Raw genomic sequence first — 27,908 nt, 5'->3', positions numbered from 1 at the left:
TGGCTCCACAGTGGAGAGAGTGGAAAACATCAAGTTCCTTGGGGTGCAGATCTCGGACAATCTCACCTGGTCCAGGAACACCACCGAGATTGTGAAACGGGCCCAGCAGAGATTGCACTTTCTGAGGAAGCTTAAACAAGCATCACTCCCCACTAACATAACTACATTCTACAGAGAACAGGAATTCTGCAGATGCTGGAAATTCAAGCAACACACATCAAAGTTGCTGGTGAACGCAGCAGGCCAAGCAGCATCTGTAGGAAGAGGTGCAGTCGACGTTTCAGGCCGAGACCCTTTTTCAGGACTAACTGAAGGAAGAATGAGTAAGGGATTTGAAAGTTGCAGGGGGAGGGGGAGATCCAAAATGATAGGAGAAGACAGGAGGGGGAGGGATGGAGCCAAGAGCTGGACAGGTGATAGGCAAAAGGGATACGAGAGGATCATGGGACAGGAGATCCAGGAAGAAAGACAAGGGGGGGGGGACCCAGAGGATGGGCAAGGGGTATATTCAGAGGGACAGAGGGAGAAAAAGGAGAGTGAGAGAAAGAATGTGTGCATAAAAATAAGTAACAGATGGGGTACGAGGGGGAGGTGGGGCCTAGCGGAAGTTAGAGAAGTCAATGTTCATGCCATCAGGTTGGAGGCTACCCAGACGGAATATAAGGTGTTGTTCCTCCAACCTGAGTGTGGCTTCATCTTTACAGTAGAGGAGGCCGTGGATAGACATGTCAGAATGGGAATGGGATGTGGAATTAAAATGTGTGGCCACTGGGAGATCCTGCTTTCTCTGGCGGACAGAGCGTAGGTGTTCAGCAAAGCGGTCTCCCAGTCTGCGTCGCGTCTCGCCAATATATAAAAGGCCACATCGGGAGCACCGGACGCAGTATATCACACCAGCCGACTCACAGGTGAAGTGTTGCCTCACCTGGAAGGACTGTTTGGGGCCCTGAATGGTGGTAAGGAAGGAAGTGTAAGAGCATGTGTAGCACTTGTTCCGCTTACACGGATAAGTGCCAGGAGGGAAATCAGTGGGGAGGGATGGGGGGGACGAATGGACAAGGGAGTTGTGTAGGGAGTGATCCCTGCGGAATGCAGAGAGAGGCGGGGAGGGAAAGGTGCTTAGTGGTGGGATCCCGTTGGAGGTGGCGGAAGTTACGGAGAATAATATGTTGGACCCGGAGGCTGGTGTGGTGGTAGGTGAGGACCAGGGGAACCCTATTCCTAGTGGGGTGGTGGGAGGATGGAGTGAGAGCAGATGTACGTGAAATGGGGGAGATGCGTTTAAGAGCAGAGTTGATAGTGGAGGAAGGGAAGCCCCTTTCTTTAAAAAAGGAAGACATCTCCCTCGTCCTAGAATGAAAAGCCTCATCCTGAGAGCAGATGCGGCGGAGACGGAGGAATTGCGAGAAGGGGATGGCGTTTTTGCAAGAGACAGGGTGAGAAGAGGAATAGTCCAGATAGCTGTGAGAGTCAGTAGGCTTATAGTAGACATCAGTGGATAAACTGTCTCCAGAGACAGAGACAGAAAGATCTAGAAAGGGGAGGGAGGTGTCGAAAATGGACTAGGTAAACTTGAGGGCAGGGTGAAAGTTGGAGGCAAAGTTAATAAAGTCAACGAGTTCTGCATGCGTGCAGGAAGCAGCGCCAATGCAGTCGTCGATGTAGCGAAGGAAAAGTGGGGGACAGATACCAGAATAGGCACGGAACATAGATTGTTCCACAAACCTAACAAAAAGGCAGGCATAGCTAGGACCCATACGGGTGCCCATAGCTACACCTTTAGTTTGGAGGAAGTGGGAGGAGCCAAAGGAGAAATTATTAAGCGTAAGGACTAATTCCGCTAGACGGAGCAGAGTGGTGGTAGAGGGGAACTGATTAGGTCTGGAATCCAAAAAGAAGCGTAGAGCTTTGAGACCTTCCTGATGGGGGATGGAAGTATATAAGGACTGGACATCCATGGTGAAAATAAAGCGGTGGGGGCCAGGGAACTTAAAATCATCGAAAAGTTTAAGAGCGTGAGAAGTGTCATGAACATAGGTCGGAAGGGATTGAACAAAGGGTGATAAAACAGTGTCGAGGTATGCAGAAATGAGTTCGGTGGGGCAGGAGCAAGCTGAGACAATAGGTCGGCCAGGACAGGCAGGTTTGTGGATCTTGGGTAGGAGGTAGAAACGGGAAGTGCGGGGTGTGGGAACTATAGGGTTGGTAGCAGTGGCGTGGTTGAGAGTGTGCTGACCTTTTGCATCACAACCTGGTACTCCAGCTGCAGTGCTGTCAACAAAAAAGCCTTGCAGAGGGTGGTTAGGGGAGCAGAGAAGGTTATTGTGGTCTCCTTACCTTCTGTCCAAGACCTCTTTCAGAGTCAATGCCTCCAGAAGACACGGTACATCATTAAAGACTCCTCACACCCTCTCCAAGAACTGTTTGTTCTTCTGCCATCAGGCAAGCGTTACAGGAGCATCAAAACTAAAACCACAAGCTTCCTCCCACAGGCAGTCAGACTGCTAAATAGCTGCTCTACCTGACTCTGCTTTGGACACTTTTAACTTGCACTGGACAGTTATAACTTGATTTTAACTGACATGTAGCGGTTATGTTTTACTATTTATTGTTATGTTTATTATTTAGTTTTGCGTTTGTTATGTTGTGATTTCACTGCTCCTGGGAAACGCTGTCTCATTCTGCCCTGCAGAGCTGATGTACGGTTAGAATGACAATAAAGTATTTTTTTGAATCTTTGAAGATTATGAGAAGCATAGATAGAATGGACAGAGCTTCCCAGAGTTGAAATGTCTAATACCAGAGGGCATGCATTGAAGGTGAAAGGCGGTAGGTTCAAGGGGATGTGAGGGATAAGTTTTTTACTCAGAGAGCCATTGATGTCTGGAATGTGCGGCCTGGTGCAGTGGTATAGACAAATACATCAGTGGTTTTAAAGAGGTGTTTGGATAGACACATGGATGTAAGGAGGCTGAAATGATGTGGACATGGTGTAGGTAGGAGGGACTAGGTTTGGGTGTTTTGATTTGCTTTTTTGCTGGATCAGCACAACATTGTGGGTCAAATGTCCTTTCCTGTGCTGTATTCTTTTGTTTCGTGATCTAAAGGTTAACTGGCAGGTTGAATCAATGGTGAGAAAGGCAAATACAATGTTGGCATTCATTTCGAGACAGTAGAATATATGTAATGCTGAGTCTTTATAAGGGACTGGTGAGGTCTCACTTGGAGTATTGTGAGCAGTTTTGGGCAATTTATCTAAGAAAGGATGTGCTGACATCAGAGAGGATTCAGAGGAGGTTCATAAGAATGATTCTGGAAATGAAGGGCTTTGTTTGAGGAATGTTTGGTGGCTCTGGGACATACTGGAATTTAGAAGAATGGGGGAGGGGTGAATATCAAAAGGCCTAGACAGAGTGGAGAAGATATTTCCTATGATGGGGAGTCTCGGATCAGCAGGCACCAGCCTCAGAATTGAGGGACGTCCATTTACAATGGAGATGAGGAGGAATTTCTTTAGCCAGAGGCTGGTGAATCCGTGAAGTTAGTTGCCACAGGCAGCTGTGGAGTCCAGGTCAGTGGGTGTACCTAAGACAGAGACTGATAGTTTCTTGATTCGTCAGGGCGTGAAACCTTACAAGGGTGAAATAGCAAGCAGACCTGATGGGCTGATGGCCTAATTCTGTTCCTATATTTTATGGTTTATGGCCAAAGATAAAAATATACCTTCAACAACAAAGGGCTTGACAGAGGATATGCTTCTTGTGGCAGCTGGTAAAATTCTATCTTTCCCAGAACACACTGGTGCCATCATAGCGAACATCCTCACATTAGCCATGACTGTCTGGTTTGGCGCAGCACCCTCTCACAAGATTTGAAAACTCCAGCAAACTGTCAGGTCAGCAGAAAAAGTCATTGGCTGCGGTCTACCATCACTGTACGTGCCCAGGACAAAGAGGCCGGCAGGAAAAATCATTGAGATCACAAAGCCACCTTGCAAACTCCTTTTCCAAAACTCCATTCTGGGAAGCACTATAGGGCTCTTAAAACAAAAACTTCATGCCACCATAAAAGTTTCTTCCCCCCAGGTAGTTAATGTGGTCTGTCATTCTAGTCAACCCCCTAATCCCCTCTGTCTCAGTCACAGCAATACAGTGCAAACACCGTAAACCACTGTCTATAATGCCTATTTTATTCCATATCTGTACGTTAACCTCTATATAATTCTTCATTCTTTATGATTGTTAAATGTTGCTGGCTTTGTTGCATGCCGTGCCAATACACCCCAGCAGTATTCCTGATACAGGTACGTGTTCAAAATAAATTAATCATTGATTGAATAGCTAGGAGGATATCCATAGATCTACCTGTCCATCAGTGGTTGTTTGGTAAAGGTATGCCCTGGCCTTTATATTTTTCACAGTCAGTGTCTCAACCAACAATGGCCAAAATTGTTAAGCTAGTTATGGGTATATGTAGATATGGAAATAGACTATTCAGTAAAATGAACCCCACTGCACTTTCCCACTCTGTCCTTACATCCCTTGACTTATATTCTGCCCAGAATTCTATCAAAGTTCTTCTGGGATAGAAAATTCCAGACACCCAGCCCACAGAGGAGAGATTTCACCCAATCTCAACACTGAACACCTGATACCTTATGGGGAAACTGTGACTGTATATGAACGCAAGACCTAGGCAAAATGTGGATTTGTAATATAAAGTTTCTTCCCCCCCACCCACCCACTTTCATCTGTAATAAACTAACAGGACACAAAGCAGGTGCCACTGATCTGGTCCCCCTCAGAATATGGAGAAGCTAAAATTAACCTTGGCTTCAGAGCTGGTCTCAACATGCATCCCAGCTGCAAGCTAATTTTAGAAGTGCAATGTCTCCCTGGCCTATTACTTGTCCTTGGGAACAGAGCCACCATATCCTAGGAATTTGTTACACACAGATCCCTAATGGGCAAGTGCAGCAAAGGCACTATTAGATGTTAGCTGATTACTACGTCCCGGTGACACTACCTTCAGAGAGGTCCAGCCAGAGGGAATCAGACACGGAGATTCTTCCGCTGTCATGGTTTCAAGTTTGTGAAGAGAATTGGGTCAGATTTGATTATATCAGTTTGAAATACACGTAGTAATTGAGGGCATTGGGTAACTTTATGAATTTGTGTGTCAGCTCTTTTGAGGTGTTCAAAAAAGCACAATTTGTGGCAGATTTAAGAAGTCTATTTGACCGACTAAATTCTTGCCTGATCTTTCCAAGTTAATCACACAGCTCTCTGTGCTCACCACAACCACCTCCTCTGTTTCAACTTGTTATGCACGTTATTTTTTCATTCGGAGATCTGATGGTCTGTTCCTCAAACCATCAGTAGATTGTTGCAAGAACACAATATGAAGATACCTTACTTCAGCTCCACTCAGTTTAGTCATATTTTAAGCAGATAATTCTTTATCCTAGATTTATCATGCCAAATTCCAAAATTCTAAAGCCCCATCACTGAACATTTCTTTCTGAACCAGCAACTCCTTATTTTGTCTTTCTCTCTGGAGTTGGCAGCGTTGTGATCCCAAATCCAGGGACTAATTAGGACCTGTGGGTCCAGTTCTCCCAAACTTGGCCTGAAACGTTAACTGTTATTCCTCGCATAGATGCTGCCTGACCTGCTGAGTTCCTCCAGCATCTTGAGTCTGTTGTTCAAGATTTCTAGCATCTGCGGAATCTCTTGTGTTTAGGACTTGTGGGTGAGGTTTAACCTCGATAAATCCTATCGATTTGTCCAATGCACACATTTTTTTTTTGTTGTTCGGCTTCAGAAGGATTATTTTGTATGCTTGGTGTTTCACTCATCACCAAAACTATCTGAGATTGAAACTAGGCGTTTCTCTGTCTAGCCACTTCTCCAGATAGTTGAGAACCCAGTTGTTCACTTGCAGTATTGTGGTCTGGGAAATTTGGTCTTTGGATCAGTTTTGTTTTAGAAGAGCTTGCACGTGAGCTGGCCAGTAACCCCTAAACCTCTCAATTTACCTTGTCCCAGCTTCTCATCTCCCCTTTCTTCCTCTTTCTGTCTTCCTCCTCCTTACACTGTTGCCACTCCTCAAGTCTATCTACCTCTCACAAGAATTTCTGCCATCCCCCGGATCAGATAGCAGCATCATAACATCCACCTCTAAATGACACACCTCTTGCTTTCTCCATTCGATACTTCACATGACATCATGATGCCACTATCTTTTCTATGAGCAACTGGAAAAAAGAACAGAATATTTCTTAACTAATTAATTAAAACATAGTTATCAATGAAGGAGTCTTTTACTGCACATCACAATTCCAATGTTTTTAAACATTTGGTCAAAAATGAAAGTATGCAAATTCATTTTTCTTTTGCTCTTTGACCTTTACTAACTAAAGAACGATTTTTTGGAGAATTCTATTGCTGAGAATTGGGAGGACTTGCAAACCTAGATGATACTCCAGCAAAAAAGCCATAATATTGCAATTGTTCCATTTGTTAATCAATCGTCACAGACTATGTGCAACTTTGATTTCTCCCTTCTTGTTCTCTTTTGTCAGTGCTGGAGAATTCTATCCAAGGAATTTCTGGAGGAAACTTACAGAGGAGGAATACTTACAACTGACTTGGAACTTTTGTTTCTTTGTACTCTTGGTATGAAGTGAGTGTCTGACAAGGCTAACTTTCATTGCCTTTTCTCCTGCCACTGCACACCAGCCCTGGTTCCCCTTGAGAAGCTAGAAGTGAAAGTTGTGCAAGAAATTGCTTCCCCAAGTGGTGTTGGAGCAGAGGTTCCAAGATTCTTTTTAGCAGTGCTGCTGTGAAGCACTTTGAATCAGTTTACTACAATCAATGACCCTATTTAATAATAATATTAATAACTTATTTACAGAGTACATACAACAATGTAGTTCACAGTGCTTTACAATGTGATAAAGTGCAAACATGAAAATAAGGTAAGTTGTCATTTGACTAGAGATCATGAACAAATGGCTAATATACACTCAGTAGCCACTTTATTAGTTCTTCCACTGCCGTAGTCCGTCCACTTCAATGTTGGAAATGTTGTGCACCAGAGTTGCTCTTCTGCACACCACTGTTGCAATCCCTGGTTATTTGAGTTACTGTCACCTGGCTGTCAGCTTGAACCAGTCTGGCCATTCTCCTCTGGCCTCTCTCATTAACAAGGCATTTTTGTCTACAGAACTGAGGCTTACTGGATGTTCTTTTTTGTTTCTTGCACCATTCTCTATAAACCCTAGAGACAGTTGCGTGTAAAAATCCCAGGAGATCAGCAGTTTCTGAGATACTCAAATCACCCAGTCTGGCACCAACAATCATTCCACGGTCAAAGTCATTTAGGTCATATTTATTCCCCATTTTGATGTTTGGTCTGAATAATATCAAACCTCTGAACCATGTCTGCATTGACTTGCTGCCACATTATTGGCTGGTTAGATATTTGCATTGACAAGCAGATGTATAAATGTACCTAATATAGAGGCCACTGAATATAATGTACATATGTCATTTTGATTGTTTCTGTCACTTGGAAAGGAACATTGTTTTTTTTTTCCCATCCACTTGCTTATGTTGCACTCCTAAGTAGAGAAGGTTGCAAATCTGTGAAGTGCCTTGACAAGTTTCTTCAATGGACCTGTGAATAGAACACAGTGGCTCCATTCAAAAATTAACTTCACAAAATCAAGTAGCTTTTCTGGAAATCTGTGAAAATTTGATGGAAGCGTGAAGGTGCTGTGGTCTTTGAGCATTCTGTTTCTGCAAGCTTCTTTTCCCACTGGAGTCTGGGTTACTGTTATCAGACTGGAAAGGGGTGACACAGTGGCCCAACTAGTAGAGCTGCTGTCTCAACACTCCAGTGACCTGGGTTCAGTCCTGATCCCCAGTGCTTTCTGTGTGGAGCACGTTCTCTCAGAGATCAGATGAGCTTCCTCTGAATACTAGGTTTTCTTCCCACAGCTCATAGACGTGCAGGTTGATAGGATTAAATGCCCATTGTAAGTTGCCCCTTGTGGACACGTAAGTAGGAGAAATTGAAGGTGGTTCATGGGAATGTGAGGCGTGTGAAAGTGTGTTAGATTAATATGACTGGGTGCTTAATGATCAATCTAAACCCAATGTTGTTCCACTGTTTAAGAAAGGCTCCAAGAATAAACCGAGAAGTTATAGGCTGATGAACCTAACACCAGTATTGGGAAAGTTATTGGAAGGTCATCTAAGAGACCAGATATGAGTATTAAATAGACAGGGATTGACTGGGGATAGTCAGCATGGCCTTGTGCATGGTAGGTCGTATCCAACCAATCCTAAAGAGCTTCTCAAAGATGTTTTCAGGAAAGTTGATGAAGGCAAGGGTAGTGGATGTTGTCTACATTGCCTTCAGCAAGGCATTTTGACAAGGTCCCGCATGGTCAAGGGGTTCAGTCGCTTGGTATTCAGGATGAGGTAGTAAATTGGAGTAGACATTGGGTTTGCTGGAGAAGCCAGAGAGTGGTAGACGATTGCCTCTCTGACTGGAGGCCTGTGACTAGAGGAGAGCTGCAGGGACTGATGCTGTATCCATTATTGTTTCCCATCTATATCAACGATCTCGATGATAATGTGGTCAAGTGAATCAGCAAATTTGTAGATGACACCAAGATTGGGAGTTTTGTGGACAGGGAGGAAGAGCATCAAAACCTGCAGCAGGATCTGAACCAGTTGGAAAAATGGACTGAAAAATGGTAGGTGGAATTTAATGCAGACAAGTGTGAGGTGTTGTACTTTGGGAGGACCAACCTGGGTAGGTCTTACAGAGTGAGAAGTACACTGTGAGGAATACAAAGGAATCCGGGAATACAGGTTCATAATTCATTGAAAGTGGCATCACAGGTAGATAGGGCCATAAAGAAAGCTTTTGGAACACTGGCCTTCATAGATAAAAGTACTGTACTGAGTACTGGAGTTAGAAAGTTATGTTGAAATTGTGTAGGACGTTGGTGAGGCCTAATTTAGCGTATTATGTGCAGTTTTGGTCATCTACCAATAGGAAAAATGTAAATAAGATTGAAAGAGTACAGAGAAATTTACAAGGATGTTGCCAGGTCTGGAGAACGAGAGTTAAAAGGAATGACTGAATAGTAGAAGATTGAGGGGAGATTTGATAGAGGTATGCAAAATTATGAGGGGTATAGATAGTGTGAATGCAAACAGGCTTTTTCCACTGAGGTTGGGTGAGACAGCAACTAGAGTTCATGGGTTAAGGGTGAAACCATAACCCAGATCTGTGCCGTACCCTCCAAATAGCCGGACCTGCCTCTCGGTTTTTTTGTACTCCCTTACTTTCCCTTTTCTATTTTCTATTTATGATTTATAATTTAAATTTTTAATATTTACTATCGATTTGTACTGCAGGGAGGGCGAAGCGCAGAATCAAATATCGCTGTAATGATTGTACGTTCTAGTATCAATTGTTTGGCGACAATAAAGTATAAAGGTGAAATGTCTAGGCGGAACATGAGGGAGAACTTCATTCAGAGGGTGGTGAGAGTATAGGCAGTACTGCTAGAGCAGGTAGTGGATGCTGTTTAAATGTCAACGTGTAAGAGAAGTTTTAATTTACACATGGATGGGAGAGGTATGGAGGGCTATGGTCCAGGTGTAGGTCAGTGGGACTAGATAGTTTAAATAGAATGGCACAGATTAGATGGGCTAAAGTTTCTGTGCCATAGGTTTCTATGGCTGGAGGACCTGTTTCCATGCTGACTCCACCCACCCCAGCAGTCACCCGTTCACCCATCTGTCATCAGGGGAACACTACAACTCCATTGCCACCAGAACTGCACATCATCTCTGAAGCTTCTTTCCTGCAGCTATCCAGCTTCTCAACAAAGTTCACTCTGGCGTGATACCTCAACTGTCCCTGCACAGCATCCTTTAATGGTCTTTCCTGCTCTCCTTGTTCTGTTGATAATTATTGAGTCTGTTCATATGTTCACACATTTATTCAAATTTGATTATTGACATCTGTGCATGTGACTGTTCTGCTGATTGTTCATTACTTGTGGCTGTTTGCACGATTGTCTTGTAAAATTGTTGGTTGCTATTGTGTTATCCTTTATGGTATTGTCCTGTGTTTTATACCTGGCACCAAATCACAATCAATTCTGGTATGTTTCCCATACTGGCAATAAAGTGATTCTGATTATGGGTGAATGAAATGAATGTACACTCCTGTGCGAGTTCTGACTGGCACAGGTAATGTCTACCAGAATAGAAAGTGAATGTCAACTTCCCTCCAGTATTAATATGTGACTACACCCAATTCCTTTATCCTGCAATATTCAGAAGTATTTCATTGGCTGTAAAATATTTTGAAATGCTTGGCAGCACACACAAAATGCTGGAGGAACTCAACAGGTCAGACAGCATCTATGGAAAATGAAATGTTTTCAGTTCATTAAAAGAGCTATAGAAAAAATTTGAGTTGCATTTTCTATATGATGCAAGTTGTTAAATTGAATATTGATCAGATATGCCGGAACTATTAATTTTCTACTAAACAGGGTGGCCTGTTCAAGGTTGGGTTTATAGTTTAATGTCCAAATGAATATTAAATTGGAAATGTCATGTCATGAACCAGAAAAACAAGGAAGAATTCCACTCTCACTTTGAGCATTAGAAATGGTTACAACTCCAAGAGAAAATAAAGGCAGAATTGGGGGGGGGGGCGTTGAAGATGGTGGGGTTATGAATCTGTGATTACACATTCTTGAGAAATGTAATAGATTTGACTCAGAATAAAGGGTCTTTCATTCCCATTGCATCTTTTGCAATTCCAGGTCATTCCTCTGTCCTACACAATGACGTGTTTCTGAAGTGTAATCATTGCAAGAAAGGAGGATGCACAATTTAAGTGTCGCCCACTCAGTATCAGTATTTTTCAGGGTTGAACGTTGTCCAGGATACCTTGGAGAATGTCTGTGGTTCTCTTTGAGCAGGCAGCGTGGATGTCACATTCCTCTGACAGCCCAGCATCCCCGGTTTGCTTGGTGTATCAGTGGTTAGCCTCTGGCGTAAGACATGAACACAACCTCGTGATTCAGGAACGGGAAAGAAACTCGTCTGGCTACAAACGGACTGAATCTGTGATAACAAATGGATAATTCCTTCCCTTGACAACAGACTGATCAGTCACTTTATTTCTTGCTCAGCAGCTGCCAGTGATAATTAAAAGCATGCTGTTTGATCAGTTTTCTGTAATCTCGTACCATCTTTCATTTTGGTGCCATATGCCTTCTTTCAGCTGATTTCAGCTACAAAATTCTGCAATTAACCAATTCAGCAATTAATATAATCGTGATTTAGGATGTGGATAATCATTAATTGGCAGTGTTCTTTACAGTCGCATGAAATATTTTCTGAATTATTCTCTAACATTACTCATTAAAGATGAAATGTTTGACAGTGCTTGAACATCCCTGCTCTTCATTGAATTGAAGTGAATGCAATTGACAGAAATTAATAGTCAAATTCTCAGAAGGATGAATCGGTTGTTGATATTCACCGAGAAAAGCATCGATAGCAATTCAATATAACCATATCATAAGCCATTTCGAGGTGGCACAGTATCATAACACTATTACACTATCTCAGCTTGAAACATTGACTGTACTTTTTTCCATAGGTGCTGCCTGGTCTACTGAGTTCCTCCAGCATTTTCTGTGTGTTGCTTGGATTTCCAGCATCTGCAGATTTTCTCTTGCTTGTGACTATTACAATGCCATCTTTCACCTATTACAGTGCCTGGTTTCACCTGTCACCTGCCACCCTGTACTTCTTCCGCCCCTCTCCCCTACTTTCTCCCTCTGACTTCTCCCCTTCCTTTCCAGTCCTGATGAAGGTTCTCGGCCCGAAACGTTGACTGTGTACTCTTTTCCAGAGACGCTGTCTGGCCTGCCGAATTCCTCCAGCATTTTGTGTGTGTTACAGCGCCAGTGACCTGGGTTCGATTCCCGCTCTGTCTGTAAGGAGTTTGTACATTCTCACCGTGACCGCATGGGTTTGCTCCAGGTCCTCGGGTTTCCTTTCACATTCCAAAGACATGGGGGGTTAGTAGGCTAATTGGTCACGTGGGTGCAATTGGGTGGCAGGGGCTTGTGGACCAGAAAGATCTGATACTGTGCTGTTTCCCTACATAAATGAATGAATACACCCTTATACGAAGGTGGTGCATTCCCTCCAGATTATTGCATTCGAAATTAAAGCAGATCAATACCAATTTTTCAGATGTCTACCTTCATACTGGCGCATGGCCAAGTGGTTAAGGCATCAGTCTAGTGATCTGAAGGTCGCTAGTTCGAGCCTCAGCTGAGGCAGCGTGTTGTGTCCTTGAGCAAGGCACCTAACCACACATTGCTCTGCGACGACACCGGTGCCAAGCTGTATCAGCCCTAGTGTCCTTCCCTTGGACAACATCAATGGCGTGGAGAGGGGAGACTTTCAGCATAGGCAACTGCCGGTCTTACATACAACCTTGTCCAGGCCTGTGCCCTGGAAACATTCCACGGCGCAAATCCATGGTCTCATGAGACTAACGGATGCCTACCTTCGTAACTGTTGTTCTGAAGATGGGTTTGAGAAGTGTGGGCTGTGGCTGGCATTGTTGAGCGGTGCTCTATGGATAATTTCTCACTTTAGACGCTATTGCTTTGTATGACTGTGAGCTGGTAAAAATGTCCAAGGGTGCAATGTGGGAGCATTAGTAGACAAACTTCTAGCAAGCCAAAGTGGTTGTAATCGATAACCAACTGAAGGAAGAGGTTGAGCGGGGAGTATAGAAACTTAATGGTATGTTGCAAGATTCTATGGGCAGTGGAGAGTGATTAGAAGAAGCAGCTAATTAAGTTTTCATGATCTATGAAGACTGATTGTTGATTAAGATACCAGGAAAACATCCATGCACTTCAAAAAAAATACCGGAAATTTTAATATCCACTTGAAAAATATTTTTATACATGGATTAATACCTCCAACTATGCAGCACATCAGTTTTCTTTTGGTTTTCAGCCAGTTAGTGTGCACAGTATTCCAGTATGAATCCAAACCCACAGCTTTCTGTCTCAGGGGAATCTGCTTCCCTTTGTACTACAGCTGTGTATGAGAATGGGAACTTGAATGACGTCGTTAATTCAGAGAGGAAAGAGGGGGAATGAGGTGTCTGATTTATAACTTATGTGGATGGGGATAAGATTGGAAATTGGTTTTGAAGTTTAGTCATAAAGTTTGGTGCATGTTTGTACTGAAGATGATGGAAAGCTGTCTCAGGTGATCTTCCTATACATACTGTGCCTAACCTGTAATCCCTACATTGCCCCGTGTCAAGATAAGTCAAAAAGTAAAAGGGCAGGTGCCCTTCTGTTTCCTGACCCATCTTATCCTTTACTCCAACAATACTTATTTTTAAAGTTCTCATCTTGATTTGAAACCTTTCTGCATCCTCGCCCTCTCCAGCTGTATAACCCACAAACTTCTCCAGTTTGCCTTCCTGAATATCCCCTAGTTCATTGCTTTGTTTATTGGTGACCGTGTCTTCAACTTTGAGACCTGAAGTTCAGGCATTTCCTCTTTCAACTTCACCATCTCTCTTCTCTGTATAACAGTTTTTAAAACTATCACTACTGATTGAGCTTTTGGTTATTGGCTACAGTGCAATTTTGTTTGAGAACTCTCCTATGAAAAGCCTTTGGACATTTTGTAATGTTAAAGGTGCTATATAAATACAAGATACAGTGGCCCAGTTGTACACGGCTCTTTCAGGTTACAAACGCCTGGGTTATGGACAAGTCCAATGTACAAACAAGCTCCCACTATGTAAAATTCAAGAGTCTGATATACTGTGCAACAGGTATGTTCTCCCCTGCCCCCCCATTATGTTTTGTAACTCCAAAATGAATCAAAAGAAAAACACAGGAGCCTGAGAATAATGTGTGTACTTTTCGATTTTACTTTTGGTGAGGCATGCACCTATGACATGGTGGCCTAATGACATTGGCTATTCCTATACTTTTACATGCAACCCATTATGAATTATGTACAATAAACAATGTGTAATCAAACAACAAATTTACAATATTACTCAAATATTGCTGAAATGTTGAATGCACAACACTCTTTCCTACTTGGCTATAAATCCAACTCAATATAGAATGCATCTCAACTCAAATATGTAATACATTGCTTTCTAGTCATCTAATATATACTCAGTATACTGTACAATACAACTATTACATAGATGTCCACAGTATAGTAAATTTTAAATAGTCCCATTTAGGCCTAAAGGTTTAATTGCTGTGGAGGATTTGTGGGATAATGTCTTCCCTGACCAGGGAGATCACACTGCTTGGCAGGTGAGACTTGTGGCTGTGAAACAATCTTAGGTGTTTGGGACCTGCTCCATGGTCGTTCTGGGACTGCGGGAAGTGGTTCTGGCAGTTCTGAATACCTTTCTTCTGGACATGTTGGCATCCTGACAGAGCTTTGAGCCAATGCTTTCATCTTGACCGCTCCTAGATGACTGAGATGTAGCTCCTCCAACACCAGCTCCCAGCTTGGGTGGTACAACTCTCAATGCCCACATAAGACAACCTCTGTCGAGGGCAAGTTCATCCCAGCACTGGTAAAAGTGGGGGAACTGGAGGTTCTGCTGCACATTCCAGTCATGTTGGTTGCTATGTAGACCTGGATAGTGTGGGATCTTTTGTGGTTTCCCTTTGGATCGTCTCCCCGTAATAGGGAGACTTTCGATTTGCATTAGGAAGAATACATTAAGAGCAGTGTCCTCTTTTGTAAAGTCTGCATATACTTCCTTTTCCAAGGATAAACAGGACAATCCATCAGCATTTCCATGATTTGTTGTCCTCTTGAATTCGATCTTGTACTTGTGTCCTCCAAGGAACAGAGCCCATCTCTGCATTCATGCTGGTGTTAGTGGAACAGCCTTCTATAGATTGAAAATGAACACCAGTGGTTAATGGTCAGTAATGAAGGTAAACTCTCTCCCATACAATACCGGTTAAAGTATTTTATGCCCCAAGCAAGACTCAAGGCCTCTCTGTCAATCTGAGTGTAATTTTCCTCTGCACCGGTAAGGGAACATGATGCAGAGGCTTATTTATTCATTGTTATTATCATCACCTGGTGCTCACTGTTTATGAACTTGTGAATTTCATTGGTTTTCTGCCTTTTGTTAAAACTCATTTATCTCACTGTGCTTCTGAAGGGGGGAGAAAACCGTGCTGCACTTCAACAGGTAGGTAGTCGTCTGGGATTTGTTTTAAAACTTGCTCATCACCACTGTTAAGTTTTGAACTCCAAAACTAATTGAAAGAAAAACACGGGAGCCCAGGAATAGTCATAGTCATAGTCATAGTCATACTTTATTGATCCCAGGGGATCATGGAATAGCGTGTGTACTTTTCAGTTTTACTTTTAGTGAGACATGCACCAATGACTTGGTGGCCTGATGACGTGTGCCATTCACGTACTTTTACATATAACCCGTAATGAATTATGTAAATAACAAAAATACATAATCAAACAATATATTTACTATATTATTCAAATATTACTGAAATATTAAATACACAGCACTATGTACTTTTGATTCCATTAACATACCTTGGAGGTATGGTTACCAGATCATGTGTATTTTCAATCTGAAGGACATTTGTAAAAGTAAACCCGCTTGTTACCCAGGGACAGCCTGTAGATAGGTAATAATTCTAATTCTTTCTCATTCCCACACAAGGTGTAATGCAGAGAATAATGGGAACAACAAGTGAGAGTACGCAATTTCACTTTTTTAATTGTATTTTTCAAACTTTTTTTCTTTTGTAGCCTTCATAACTTCAGCAAAAAAAAACAGATCCATTTTAGATTCAGTTGTCAGGGTGCAAATGTTGCAGTGTTTTACAATAATGGCAACATCATCAAGTTTACATAATTTCCAAAAACCTTACAGCCAAGTAGTTCAATAAATTAACTTTGCAGGCTTGAGGATTGGTTGCCCTTAACACTTTCTCTTTCATACTGATTAATAAGTTAAGGGGCACGTAATCTTAACTCACTGAATTATTATCGGCACCTCAGTCTGACATAGAGGATGCCACCGTTTTCTAAACAAATACCCTGATTGTCATACGGATTACACTAAACCATTTTACAGCTATCACCTCTTTCCCTGTGATCTGAGAGATGGCTTTAACATGTTGATAAAGTTCAATGTGGAGATGTTATTTCACTTGTGGTGCAGGAGGCAGGGTGACCCAAAATTACAAGCAATGAACATAAAATTGTCACTAATAAATCGACTGTGGTGTTCAGGAGAAATGCAGGTTTTCCCAGAGTGATGAGAATTTGAAGCTCAGTAGCTCATAGAGTGATTCAACAGCAAAGATATACTTAAGGGTAAACTAGAAAAACCTATGAGACTGGAAGAAGTAAAAGTGTTGGATAAAGTCCTACAAAGGAGACTTAAACATGATCACAAACCAATTAGACCCAAATGGGTTTCTGTGTTGTAAATTCTCTGCAGTTCTGTGATAAGCATTGTTGAAAGGGAAATACAAACACATGAACAACTGTAATAACCCTTGTGGTAAACACATCAGAAACCGATCTTACTGTAAGTCCACCTACCTAGTGCTGGAAGGTTTAGTCTTTCAGGTCTTAACAAGAAACATTAACATAGGATTTGAAGGAGCCTTTTCAAACCTGACCCTGTTGATCCATGGTATTAGATTAATAATATGCATTGGATCTACATTGTCTATGAAATATTTTCCAATGAAAATTGAAAGAATAGTATAAAACATCTTGGTAATCTACCAAGATATTGGTGGTTCTCAGGGTCTTGGATATTGGAATATTGTGGTCTACTTCAGTTTGTTCTAAGTTGACCGTTCCTTGAAATCACCCCATTCTGGACAGTACCACATCCCATTCATATTCTTGACTATCAATGAATAGATTTTAAGGTTGGTTAATTAGGTTCCACTTGACAATTCTTTTTCAGGACCTCACCACAAAATGAAACATGTTATTTATGAAGAAACATTATTCACAGATCAAGAGCAGGCTGGTTTACAATCGCATATTGCAGTCATAATGAAACAGCATTCAGTTTGACATTTTAAGGCAAATACTTGCAATGAGATGCTTTTGCTAACTTAAGGCAGCATGGTCAGGAGATAGTTTTTTTTTCTAGTACAAAAACAAAATTTTGCAAAAATTGTTCATTGTGCAATTGCATTCCAGTTTTGACCGACATTCAATAAAATTTCTTTGACTTGTGCGATGCTTCAACAGAGGACCAGAAGCCAAAGCTAAAGTCTTTAAGATGAAATGATCCCACAGTGTGATGGCCTTTAGCTCAGCAAACAAATCAGATTTCAGCACAGTGATGTTGTTCTCTACTGTTTTGGTTTAAGGTAGAGCAGTTGTTATATGATTAGTGCACAGGTTGGTTTTGAACATCCAGTGCTGTGTTGTATTTCAGGAGCATCAACACATTGCTAGTGATTTTGTTCTTTCAGTTCTTCGGAGGAATGACTACCTGTGATTCCCCAAAACTCGGCCGCCACATCAGCACCTGAGCATCGTTTGCGTTGGGTTTCTTTAATACATTGTGTGGGATTGGCTCGTTCTTGGTGAGAATCACAGGATGTTCTTGACTGATGGGCTCCATCAGAACAGCACGCTGTCCCAGGCTTTCTGTCGGATCCACAGCAATGTGAAGCTTCATTCTCCATTTGATTGTTTGCAAGACGATAATCTCACCTGTATCTTGATTGGCAGCGACCAGCCAAGTGGTGAAGCTTTGGTCTCTCTTTATACTGGATAGTTGGGGTATGTTGGACTTGTTGACGGGGATGGCCCAGGTGACGCTCGGGTAGAAGTTGTCATTCATGCTGACGGTAAAGCGGACCTCCCTTCTGGTGGGCCCCACTATTGTGTGGGTTTCAGTGGTATTACCATACCAAGGATAGTTCACTCCATCGGAGTCACTTATTGCACTAATCTTTCCATCTCTGAGATCTGGCAGCTCCCAGCTGGACCTATGTTTTTGAGAGAAATAGTCATAAAATTCAGTCACATTCAGAACCTCTTTTCAATGAACAGAAATCTAATCTCAATTCCTTTCCCACTTTTATTATTACTATTAAAATATATTTTTAATTAAAATAGTTATTAAAAAATAATTAAACAGAATATAACAATCCTCTGTTTGGTTCAAGATGCCTAACGCTCTCATCAACAACTCACCAACTCAGTTGAATTCAAATGACACTTCTGCCTAACAGGATGTATTCTAACCACAAACTGCTTAACTGCAATGCAAATGAAATTGTGTTGGCTGTTGAACTGCTAAAGGGTCAAAGAAGATAATGGAAACATTTCTCTGATACGTTTGGTGACCTGCAGTTTCATTAGTTTAGTAATATTCCGGTTGTGAGCTGTAAACGTAGATGAGAACAGGAGCAAAGAACAGAAAGTTTCAAAAATGGATAGACATTCTTTAAAGAATCTTTTGCACTTACAACTCAGTTATTGTTTGTAACATCAGTACATCTATCACACTATAATAGAGTGTCTTGCTGAATATATCTGCAGACTAAAGCTGTTTCTGATGTCTGCCAGTGTTCTTATCAGCCTCCAGAAGGGCGATTGCTATAGGATAGAATGAATGGAGGGAAGTGGTTGGGATGTCTAAAGTACCCATTAGCACAGCTCCACTTCTGACTTGATTTGTCTGGAGAAGAATAATGGCAATGATATTTATACTTTTAAAGTATTTAATTGGCTGTAAGAAGTTTTTAGACAATCTGAGCCCATGAAAAGTTCTGTAAAATGCATCTGAATCATTAGTTGGATACAATAGAAACACTAACAATTTGAGTAGGAGAAGTGTGGCCACACCTTTAGTTGTTTAAGCCCAAAGTTATTCAATTTCCTCTCAAACACAGTAGCACTAATATGTCCTCCAAGATCAAACTATTGAACTATTAAATAAATTATTCTGAGCAAGCATTTTAGTTAACTTTTCCAAACTCTAACAATCTAAATATGTTTGAGATGCTGTACAAACGAAGTGTTGCAATGTGTGGTTGAAGATGAGAATGGGGTCAGTGTTTGAGCTCTGTAAAGGTACAGGAGGAACCATTCAGATTGGAATGGTGAGACCAATGAGCTAGTATCCTGCCCATCTACAGCTATAGAACTGTGCAAAAGTCTTAGGCACATATATATAGCTCGGGTGCCTAAGCTACTTTTGCACAGTACTGTATTTGTTGACGTGGAGCGGGGAGCAAGTTTGTAAATCTGGTGGGATCAAAGGTGTTGGGAATGATGAGGGAGGAGCACCATGGGAGGGGTGTGGGACGGGTGGCAGAGAAGGAGTGCCAGTGCTGCAGGTGCAGACACTTCTCGCCCTGAGACACCCAGCAAGGTCTTTGATTCCAAACAACAGGTTTATTGATATGGTGCTTCCCACTCCCTTCCTTCGTTCTTCCCCCATTCCCAACCATGATTCCCTCTCCCTGCCCCCTTCCCACTCTCAGCCACAATAGAGACCCATATCAGAACCAGGTTTATCATCACCCACATATGTCATGAAATTTGCTTTTTATTGCGATAGCAATACAGTGCAAACATAAAATTACTACAGTACTGTGCAAAAGGTCATAGGCACCCTGGCTATACATATGCACTTAAGCCTTCAGCACCCCAACACTATATATATATATCTATGACTTTTGCACAGTACAGATGGATGACAATATTTAAGGTGGGAAAAGAATGGCCAAGGAGAATGAAAAGTGATGGAAAATCCTGGGACTTCCTCGCATCAGATGTTACCAGTGACCTTGATCAAATTAATCCCCAGTGCACAAAAAGGCACCAGAAAAGATGCAAACAAAAGTATGGAATGATGCTTACAATCAGAGGCAGAACCTAAAAGGAAAGATTGAACAGGCTGCAACTCTTCTCCAGGGAAAGTAAAAAAAAAAGATATGACAGAGGGCTTGGAAAATTAGGAAAGTTTTTGCAAGTTGTTGTTTCACATGTGGGGGAGACAAAGTACTTGTAAAATTATGGACAACTTGTTGCTCCCCCTCCCCAGTGCCTCATTAGGTAACAAATTCCATCAAAAATCTTATCCTGTGAACAAAGCAAGAAATGCAGGTGTTGGCAGTCAATAGTATAAGGAGCAGCTTGATGAATTTGCATGGGAAGAAGGAAGAAAATTTGTGCTGATTGGACTTAAAGAAGCAGGGAGAGCAAATGCTGCTTGTGAGTAGCATAAACACAATCATAAATTAGCTGGTCAGAATGGCACAATCCTGAGTTGTACAATTTATATAATTCTACTTCCGCGTTGAGAATTGGGTGGTAACTGAATGAGAAAGAACACAGTGCATCAGAGGGTGTCACTGAGAATCTGTCACAGTCAAAGACAGGTCTTTATTTTCATGAGCCTGTCAGAAAATTGTGGCTACAGGTCTTAATCCAGGGATTTAACCACAAAAATCTAGGCTGACAAACTATTCAGCACTGAGGTAAATAAATATGTGAAATGAAAAGTTAATTTGAGGCCTTTCTGCTTAATCTCTCTGGTAATAAAAGGGACCCCATAGCATCATTTTGAAAAAGATCATGGACTTACGACCAATAACTTGGCCAATTTCATCTCTCAATGTGCACATCCACATATGATCTAGTCACTGATATACTTGTGCTCGGGAAAATGGGTCGGGCCAGGTAGAGCAAGTATCATTTAGAAAATAGCGATCATAAGACTTAGAATACTTAAGTTTACAAATCTTATGCAAAAGATTGAGAGTAAGATAGAACAGAGAAAAGAGCAAACAGATACTATTAATTTGTACAAGTGGGAACCAGGCTGAATACAGTAAGTTGAGGTGTGGCAGGGAAAGGGGAAATAATTACGTTGAAGGCTGGCAACAAATATAAAAGGAAACCGAAAAAATACCTTCTGGGCATGTAAACAGAAAGGGGTTGGAAGAGGAGGGCTGGGGCTGATCAGAACTCAACGGGAAGGTTTATTTAGGGAGACTCAGGGTTTGACTGAGCAGGTAGTTGAGTACTTCCTATCGAAGTTCAAAGTACCTGTATTATCAAAGCATGTATACGTTTTACAATCTTGAGATTCATCTCCTAACAGGCAGCCACAAAACAGAGAAACCCAAAAGAAGCCATTAAAAAAATAGAAGACAAATGTGCAGAGAGGGAAAAAAAAACAGATCATGCAAACAATAAACACAAGCAAATAGCATTCTGAACTGAGGTCCACGAAGAGAGTCTGTCCACAATCTGTCCATAGTTCCGGGCAGAGCGGAGCAGTGAGCTGAACTGGCCTGTCCCTCACCTCAGGCCCCTACACCCTGACCTCCTCAGGATTCACCAAGGAAAACGCTGCTGCTAAAGTCTCAGAAAGGTCAAGTGAAGTTTCTGGAAGGGGTAAAAAGGAGGTGCAAGAAGGGGCCATCTATACAAAGAGGATAAATCACCTGGATCCAGAAGGGAGGTGTTCTAGGTTGTTGAGGGTGGGAGATTACAGAGATCCTGGTTATTGTCTTCCTAACACCCATAGATTCATACGTAGTGTTTGAGGATTAGAAAACTACAAATGTAACAACCTCAGGCAAAGAAGCTGTAAAAACAAACCCAGCAACCACAAACCTGTCAATTTGACTTGTATGCTTGGTAAAGTTCTAGAAACAATCATCGGTGGGGCGGGGCGGGGTTGGTATTAGCAGTCATTTGGACAAGCATGGATTTGTTAAAAGCGGAATTGTGACTGATTAACTTAATGAAGTTTTTTGATTAATTCGCAGAGGGCTGATAAGAGGACTGGAGTTTATACAATATGGTTGATCTTCCAGAAAGCATTTGATGGAATAATACACTCATCATCCGTCAGATTTCTAAATGGACATTGAATCCATGAATGCTACCTCACTTTGAAAAAGGATCTAGTGCTTTCCCGTCGTGTATGATGAATAAACTCTTGTCGGGCTTCCAGCCAGGTATGGGTATTGATTTTAACCAATATTTCGATGACAAACTCTGACGAAGATAGCAGTTTGTCATTGAAATGTTGGTTAAAATCAACACCTGCACCCAGCTGGCAGCGTGAGTTTATTTGACTACCTCACTTTTAGTTATTATTTCTTATTTTGCACTGCTACTTTTTAAAAATTTAACTATTTAATGTGCATATGTACTTACTGTAATTCATCTATTTATGTTTTTCTATACTTATCATGTATTTCATTGTATTGCTGCTGCTAAGTTAACAAGTTTCATGATGTATGCTGGTGATATTAAACCTGATTCTGATTCTGCCGTTAGATTGAAGGCCATTGAATAAAAGACAGATAGTGTAGTCACCTGGACAGAAAGTAGTCTAAATAGTGGAAAAGAGGGTAATAGTGACAGGTTGTTTAGACTGAATAGAACTGAAAAGTAAAGCTTCCAATGTCTCATTGTCTCATACTGGGACCACTGTTTTTACACACATTATATATGTGTGTGTGTGTTTTGAACTTGGGTCTACAATTTCCAAATTTCCGAATCTGCAGGTGACACTTGGAGGCGCAGTGGAACTGTGAGGAATGTAATAATAGACTTCAATATGTTGACAGATTGGTGGAGGTGACAGATGTATATTAATGGTGAGAAATGTTACCTGGGAGGAATGAGAAGAAATAATATAAATAAGAGGACACTATCTATTAGCAGTTTAAAAAAATGCGTGAAGGGAATTACCATTTATAATTTTTTTTGTTTTAAAAGCACTGAGACGTCATCGATAAGCCACGCAACACAGGTGAACGATATTCAGTCTGTTGTGGTTGTGCTGGCTCTTTGTAGCACAAACTAATTTGCTACATTGCCCCCACCCCCTGGCCATAACTGTGGTGTTTCCTGTATTACAACACTGACCACACTTGGAAAGTATTTCATAGGTTTGAAACAGTCCAGGACATTCTGAATTGGAAATCAACATATAAGAGTGCTAAGTTCTTTCTCTGTGCCTTCATAGTACTTGGCTTCTTGGTTTTAAAATATCCCACTATGTTAAGTAAATGTTATTGTCATATATTTATGGAACCTGATAATTACAGTATTGTAGAGTAACTGAAGATGTATATCTTAAGATGAAATTTTCTTTTTTTAAAAAAACACATCTTTTTCGGAAACTGAATTACTAAAACTCATGGACTTGGCAAAACTACAAAGAAAGACTGACTTCTAATGTGTTTTCTTTCTGATGTGAAGAGACACCGCAGCTCTTTGCTGGCCTGTTAATTTTAGAAGCCAGGTTTTTACTCATAGTTTTGGCCCAGAAATAGAAAAGTAAACTCCTTAAAGCACAACCCACAATTTTAATTGGAGCCTTTGTGCAGGCTGGTTACCTCAAGCCGCTTTATATTAACAAACGGTAGACAAGGAAAGAATTGCATTGCTGCAACATCTTTCACAACATAAAGGCATCTCAAATCCAACCTCCATTTTGTGCACTGCAGCCTCCCACAAGCAACAATGCAATTCTTTCATTCATTGATACTTGTTCCTCTGTAGATGTTCGTCTCTCCTGTTAGCACTTCTGTGGCACAAATACTACCTCTCACTCAACAGTATCTTTTCAAATGTTTCTTGGTTTTGCTATACTCAGGTGTGGTCTACTTTTACTGAGAAGTTGAGAATGGAATTCAACTTCTTGCATTCGTCAGTGAACATATCCCTCCCTCTGAATCTAATGATGGATATTCACAATGCAGTTGAAGACCGATGGGCCTAGGACACAGCTCGTAATTTCTCCTGCAAGGTGTCCTGAGCCGGGAAGATCGACCTCCAACATCTACCTTCCTTTGTGCAAATGTGTTTTCTCCCAGATGACCATTGCTTCCAGTTTTACCGGGGCTCCTCGATGCCACACTCAGTCAAATGCTACCCGGACACCTCACCTCACTTCCGGAGTTCAGATCGTGGCCCTAAATAATTGGTTGTTGGTGAACAAATTATTAGTGAGTATGTTCCATGTGACTGAAATTTTGTTGGTATTTTCCATCACTTCAGTGACTGATGGATCAGAATTAGTCAGATTGGAATGTCCAGCTTTTTTGTGAGGGGGATGAACTTGGGCAGCCTTCCGCATGGCTGAGTGTCTGGGAACGGTTTGGTTCAAATCAAGTCTAGTTCTGGAGCACGTCTTTGTCTGGTCCCATGCCCTTTGCCACATCCAGTGCTTTATATTGAGTAAAGTGCACTGAAATAGCTACAGACTGTCTTCCTCAATGGTGGGGGTTTCAGGAGGAAGCTGAGGTGGATCACTTTCCCAATACTTCTCCCTTCTTCTTACCATCAAGATGTGGTTGAACAAGATTGCCTTTTGCACTCGTTTGCTGGGATTGGGAGCAAGGGTGGGAAGGCTCTTGGAGCCACCACTTTCTTTTAGCTGTTTAATTGTCTGCAGCCATCCAAAACTAAACGTGATACAGTACACCTCTGCAGCTTCGATCTGGCCTATTCTTTCCGGCCCAGTTGTCGCGCCAAACAGCATAACAGAGGATTTCCGTGGTGAGAAGGCAGGTCTTTGTTTTCATAAACCTGTGCTGTGGTCAATGCATGGGACTTTTACAGGGCCGACAAACTGTTGTTCCATTTGAACAAGGCACTTGATGCCAGATGTTCGAAACAGATGTGAATAGGTGCTGGATTATGTTCACGGTGGCTGCATTCCTTGTTCAGCTCAGTAGAATGGTGATTTGAACACGCTACTGTACAAACTCACAGCCAAGCATGCTAACCCACTAAGCTATGACTCACGCATAAAGGTTTGCAGGAAGTCCAGATTGCTGAATTAAAAGTGTCCTGAATTTAACCCGCAGGTTAAATGATAAAATGGCAATTAGCTCAACAACTTTGAGGCAATAAAGCATCAAAGTACAGGAATTTTATAAAGTTTGGGAGTGGAAGTTGCATCTTCCTTCAGATTAAAATAAACTTTAGAAAGGTAAATTGTTCACGGAACCTAAGGATAATCCTTTCTAAAAAAAATACTGAAGGCAGGTGACAAAATATCCAGCAACTATAATGAGCAAACAAGTTTGCTGCAATATTTCCTAACGGAACACGGGATGAAATGGTTAAAATTATTTGGGCTATTAAGCACACTTTCCGTGTAAAGCTAATGCAGTCATGTACTCTTTCTCCCTCCTCACAAGCAAGATCTGGACCAAACCTCTACATGAATCAAGCCAATACATTTCCTTCCTCCTCTAGTCCTTGCTTAAACCTAGCTTGAATTCTGTAACGTTCAGGTGTGGATTCTTCTTCAAGAAGAATTTGACTAAATTGATCTCTCTCGTCATCTTGAACGTAATGGAATTTCTCAGTGTACTGTCATTAATTGTGCAAACTATACAGAAGAGACAACATTCAAACTTGGCACAAATGATTTGAGAGTTGCTACGAAATGTGACACTTGTTAAGTTGATTGATCTGCTCCCTAAATCTTCTCTAATCAAAGAGACTACAAATAGAAAATAGATCCTGTAGGGAACTGGGAGAGTTATTTTTCACAACACAAAGCAGTTGAGGCCAATTGCAGGGATATTCAAAGGGAAGCATAATAATGCCAGTGGGAGGGAAAAGTACAGCACAGGAACAGGGCTGCAACCCACAATGTTGTGTTGAACTAATTAATAATCAAATGCCCAATTGAACTAATCATTTCTGCCTACAAAATATCCATATCCTTCTATTTGGTATGCATTCATGTGCATCTAGAATGCCCCCATTGTATTCGCTGTGTATTCCAGGCATCCACCACTTTCTGTAAAACTAACTTGCCCTGTCCATCTCCTTTGAACTATCTTAAATGCATGCCCTGGGGAAAAGATAGCAGCTGTCTACTCTCTATGCCTCTCATAATCTTGTAAACCTCTACCAGATCTCCTCTCAGCTTCTGCCACTCCAGAGAAAGCAACTCTCTAATCCAGGCAGCATCCCACTAAACCTCTGCATCCTGCACCCTCTCCAAAACCTCAACATCCTTTCTAAAATGGAGTAAGCGGAACTGAATGCAATAACCCAGATGTGGCCTAACTAGAGTTTTATAAAGTTGCAACATAACTTCCTGAGTCTCGAACTCAATTCTTCGATTACTAAAGGCAAGCATGTTTTTTTTAACCATTTCATCAACCTGTGTTCAGGGAGCTATGGACTTGGACCTCAAGATCCTTCTTCTCAACAACTCTGTTAAAGGTCTTGCCATTTCTTTATATTTGATCTTCCAGGATGCAAAGCTTCACACTTAGCCTGGCAAAACTCCACATGCCTTTTCTCCACCAATTTCTGCAACTAATCTATATCCTGCTGTATCCTTTGCTCTCTCTATGCTGTCCACAACACCACCAATCTTTGTATCATCTGTAAGCTTAGTAACCCACCCATCTGTGTTTTCATCAGGTCATTTATCTGTATAACAGCAAAGATCCCAGATTACACATAGACTTCCAGACAGACTAAGGTCCATCAACCACTACCTTATTTCTACAGGCAAGACAATTATGAATTCTTAATCTTCTGGATAAGCCACCCATGAGGGACCATTTCAAACGTTGTGCTAAAATCCATGTAAACAACACCCACAGTACTATCTTCATCAGTCTCCTTCATAACCTCCTCAAAAAATACAGGTTAGTAAGATGTCATGCTGATTGTCCCAAATCAGGCCATAGCTTTCCAATTGTCCATGGATTCTATTCCTAAGAATCTCCTCCAGTAACTTCCCTGCCAATGACGTGAGATTCACTGGTCTATAGTTTCCAGGATTACCCTGTTTCCCTTTTTGAATAATGCAATAACATTAGCTACTCATCAGTCCTCTGGAACTTTGCCTGTGGCTAAAGAGGACACTGTGGATAAAGAGGATATTGGTCAAGGCCCCAGCAATGCCTCTCTGAAGTGGTTAACATAACACTATTACAGAGGCAACAACCCGGATTCAATTTCACCGCTGTCTGTAAGGAGTTTGTACGTTCTCCCCATGACTGTGTGAGGTTTCCTCCGGGTGCTCTGGTGTCCTCCTATTTTCCAAGGATGTTTGGGTTACTAGGTCCGTGGGCAGCATAGGCTCATTTGCTTCGATGGGCCTGTTACTGAGCTGTAACCTAAGTAAGTCAGTAAATAAATAAAAGTTTACGCTGTGGGCAATAAGTCTTTTGCACATGATAATTCAAAGATATGACATAGAACACAGAAATTTACAGCACATTACAGGCCCTTTGGCCCACAACATTGTGCCAACCATGTAACCTACTCAAGAGACTGCCTAAAATTTCCCTAGTGCATAGCCCTCTATTTTTCTAAGCTCCATGTACCTATCTAAGAGTCTCTGAAAAGACTCTATTGTATCCTCTTCCAATACCGCTGCCGGCAGTACATTCCACACACCCACCACTCTCTGTGTGAAAAACTTACCCCTGACATCCCCTCAGTACCTATTTCCAAGCAACTTAAAACTATGCCCTCTTGTGTTAGCCATTTCAGCCCTGGGAAAAAACCTCTGGCTATCCACACGATCAATACCTCTCCTCATCTTATATACCTCTATTGGGTCACCTCTCATCCTCCGTCGCTCCAAGGAGAAAAAAGCCAAGTTCACTCAACCTATTCCCATGAGGTACGCCCTCTAATCCAGGCAACATCCTTGTAAATCTCCTCTGCACTCTCTCTATAATATCCACATCCTTCCTGTAGTGAGGTGACCAGAACTGAACATAGTACTCCAAA

General features: G+C 41.7%; 1 protein-coding gene across 1 annotated transcript in view; it reads right to left on the bottom strand.

The window, feature by feature from the left end:
* Positions 1–15,862: 15,862 nt before the first annotated feature.
* fam78ab (family with sequence similarity 78 member Ab) overlaps positions 15,863–27,908 on the bottom strand; it is a 30,834-nt gene continuing 18,788 nt past the window's right edge. The window contains exon 2 of the mRNA XM_072240322.1: positions 15,863–18,139. Within this exon, the coding sequence (XP_072096423.1) occupies positions 17,614–18,139 (526 nt within the window). The 3' untranslated portion in view covers positions 15,863–17,613. The remainder of the gene's footprint in view (positions 18,140–27,908) is intronic.

Source organism: Mobula birostris, chromosome 22, assembly GCF_030028105.1.
Source record: "Mobula birostris isolate sMobBir1 chromosome 22, sMobBir1.hap1, whole genome shotgun sequence".
Taxonomy (NCBI): Eukaryota; Metazoa; Chordata; class Chondrichthyes; order Myliobatiformes; family Myliobatidae; genus Mobula; species Mobula birostris.
The sequence above is the reverse complement of the archived record's forward strand: the minus strand, read 5'-3'. Positions and strand labels throughout refer to the sequence as shown.